The sequence below is a fragment of the Ammodytes marinus genome (genome assembly GCF_949987685.1).
Source record: "Ammodytes marinus genome assembly, chromosome: 4".
NCBI lineage: Eukaryota > Metazoa > Chordata > Actinopteri > Uranoscopiformes > Ammodytidae > Ammodytes > Ammodytes marinus.
Genome location: NC_137233.1, coordinates 13,166,477 through 13,167,573, shown reverse-complemented (window position 1 = coordinate 13,167,573; position 1,097 = coordinate 13,166,477). Strand labels below are relative to the sequence as shown.

Below are 1,097 nucleotides of genomic sequence, written 5' to 3'. Positions count from 1 at the left end.
GAGGGCAGCCGGGGCAAAGCGCGCGGCGTTCTGCTGCAGTACAAGCTGAGATCCACACAGGGACTGCCCGGACGGCCGCTGACTGCGCTGGGCGACGAGGCGTCCCACTCCTCCCTGGAGTCTTTGGAGCACAGCGTGGAAGACGGATCCATCTACGAACTCAGTGACGACCCCGACATGTGGGTGCGTGGCCAGCCGTGCGAGAGGGACGGGGCACGCAGGGACAGGGTGGTTTCTGCAGCGGTCATCTCCGGAGGCAAGGGCTTCCGTAGACTGAAGGAAGGAGCAGCCGCAGGTAATAGGACCAGTGGGGAGGTTATAGAGAATATTCTTATGGTATGGCAGCTCCCACTGACAGTTTGATAGGAAAAAAAAAGTATATGGCAAGCTTGATTTGTATTTATAGACGTCTACCCAGCTAAGCCTTGAATCACTTGCCCCATAAATTCAAGGGGATTTAAATACATGATGAAAAGGTGTTGCCTGCCGTTACAGACATTTTTTATGATTTAGCCTGTGGAATAAGGAAGCATGTTTACCAAGAGGTACTGTCAGCCAATAGGATGCTTTTGAATGTTCAGGATTGTGCATCATCATCTTCCCGCCAGAGGCAGAGGCCGCTACCAGATAAGTCCCTGTATGATTGTTTTGATCAGGCTCCCTTTTTCCTGCCTTAGTTAAGATTGATATGCCTCAACTGAACCTCATCATTGCTGCATGTGCGCTGCCACATTTATTTTACACGAAGGACTTCCGCGCGAGCACACACTGACGGCGTGCCTTGAGAGGCAGCCTTTGTCAAAACTGTCACGCTCTGTTGAGTTAGAGACGGACATCTTTCATCTGATCCTGTGGGAGAGATCCCATCTGTTTCAAACCGAATGCTGGGGACATCCAAGGAATCACAAAGCACATTAGCATCACTTTATTAGCTTTGCCAGCCATTCTCTCATCCCATACAATGTGAATGTATGATAGCTTATATTGTGTCTCAAAATTGAATCTGTGCTCTTAAAATGTTTTCCTTTTGTTGTTGCAGCTGTTGGAAAAAAACATTTTTGGTTACGAAAATGTAGTTGCTTCCAAGATCTTACTCT

At 48.4% G+C, this 1,097-nt stretch overlaps 1 protein-coding gene across 1 annotated transcript in view; it reads left to right on the top strand.

The window, feature by feature from the left end:
* arhgef10la (Rho guanine nucleotide exchange factor (GEF) 10-like a) overlaps positions 1-881 on the top strand; it is an 89,809-nt gene extending 88,928 nt beyond the window's left edge. Inside the window, exon 24 of the mRNA XM_080027029.1 lies at positions 1-881. This exon is cut by the window's left edge and continues 197 nt beyond it. Coding sequence (XP_079883155.1) covers positions 1-363 — 363 coding nt within the window. The 3' untranslated portion in view covers positions 364-881.
* Positions 882-1,097: the final 216 nt, after the last annotated feature.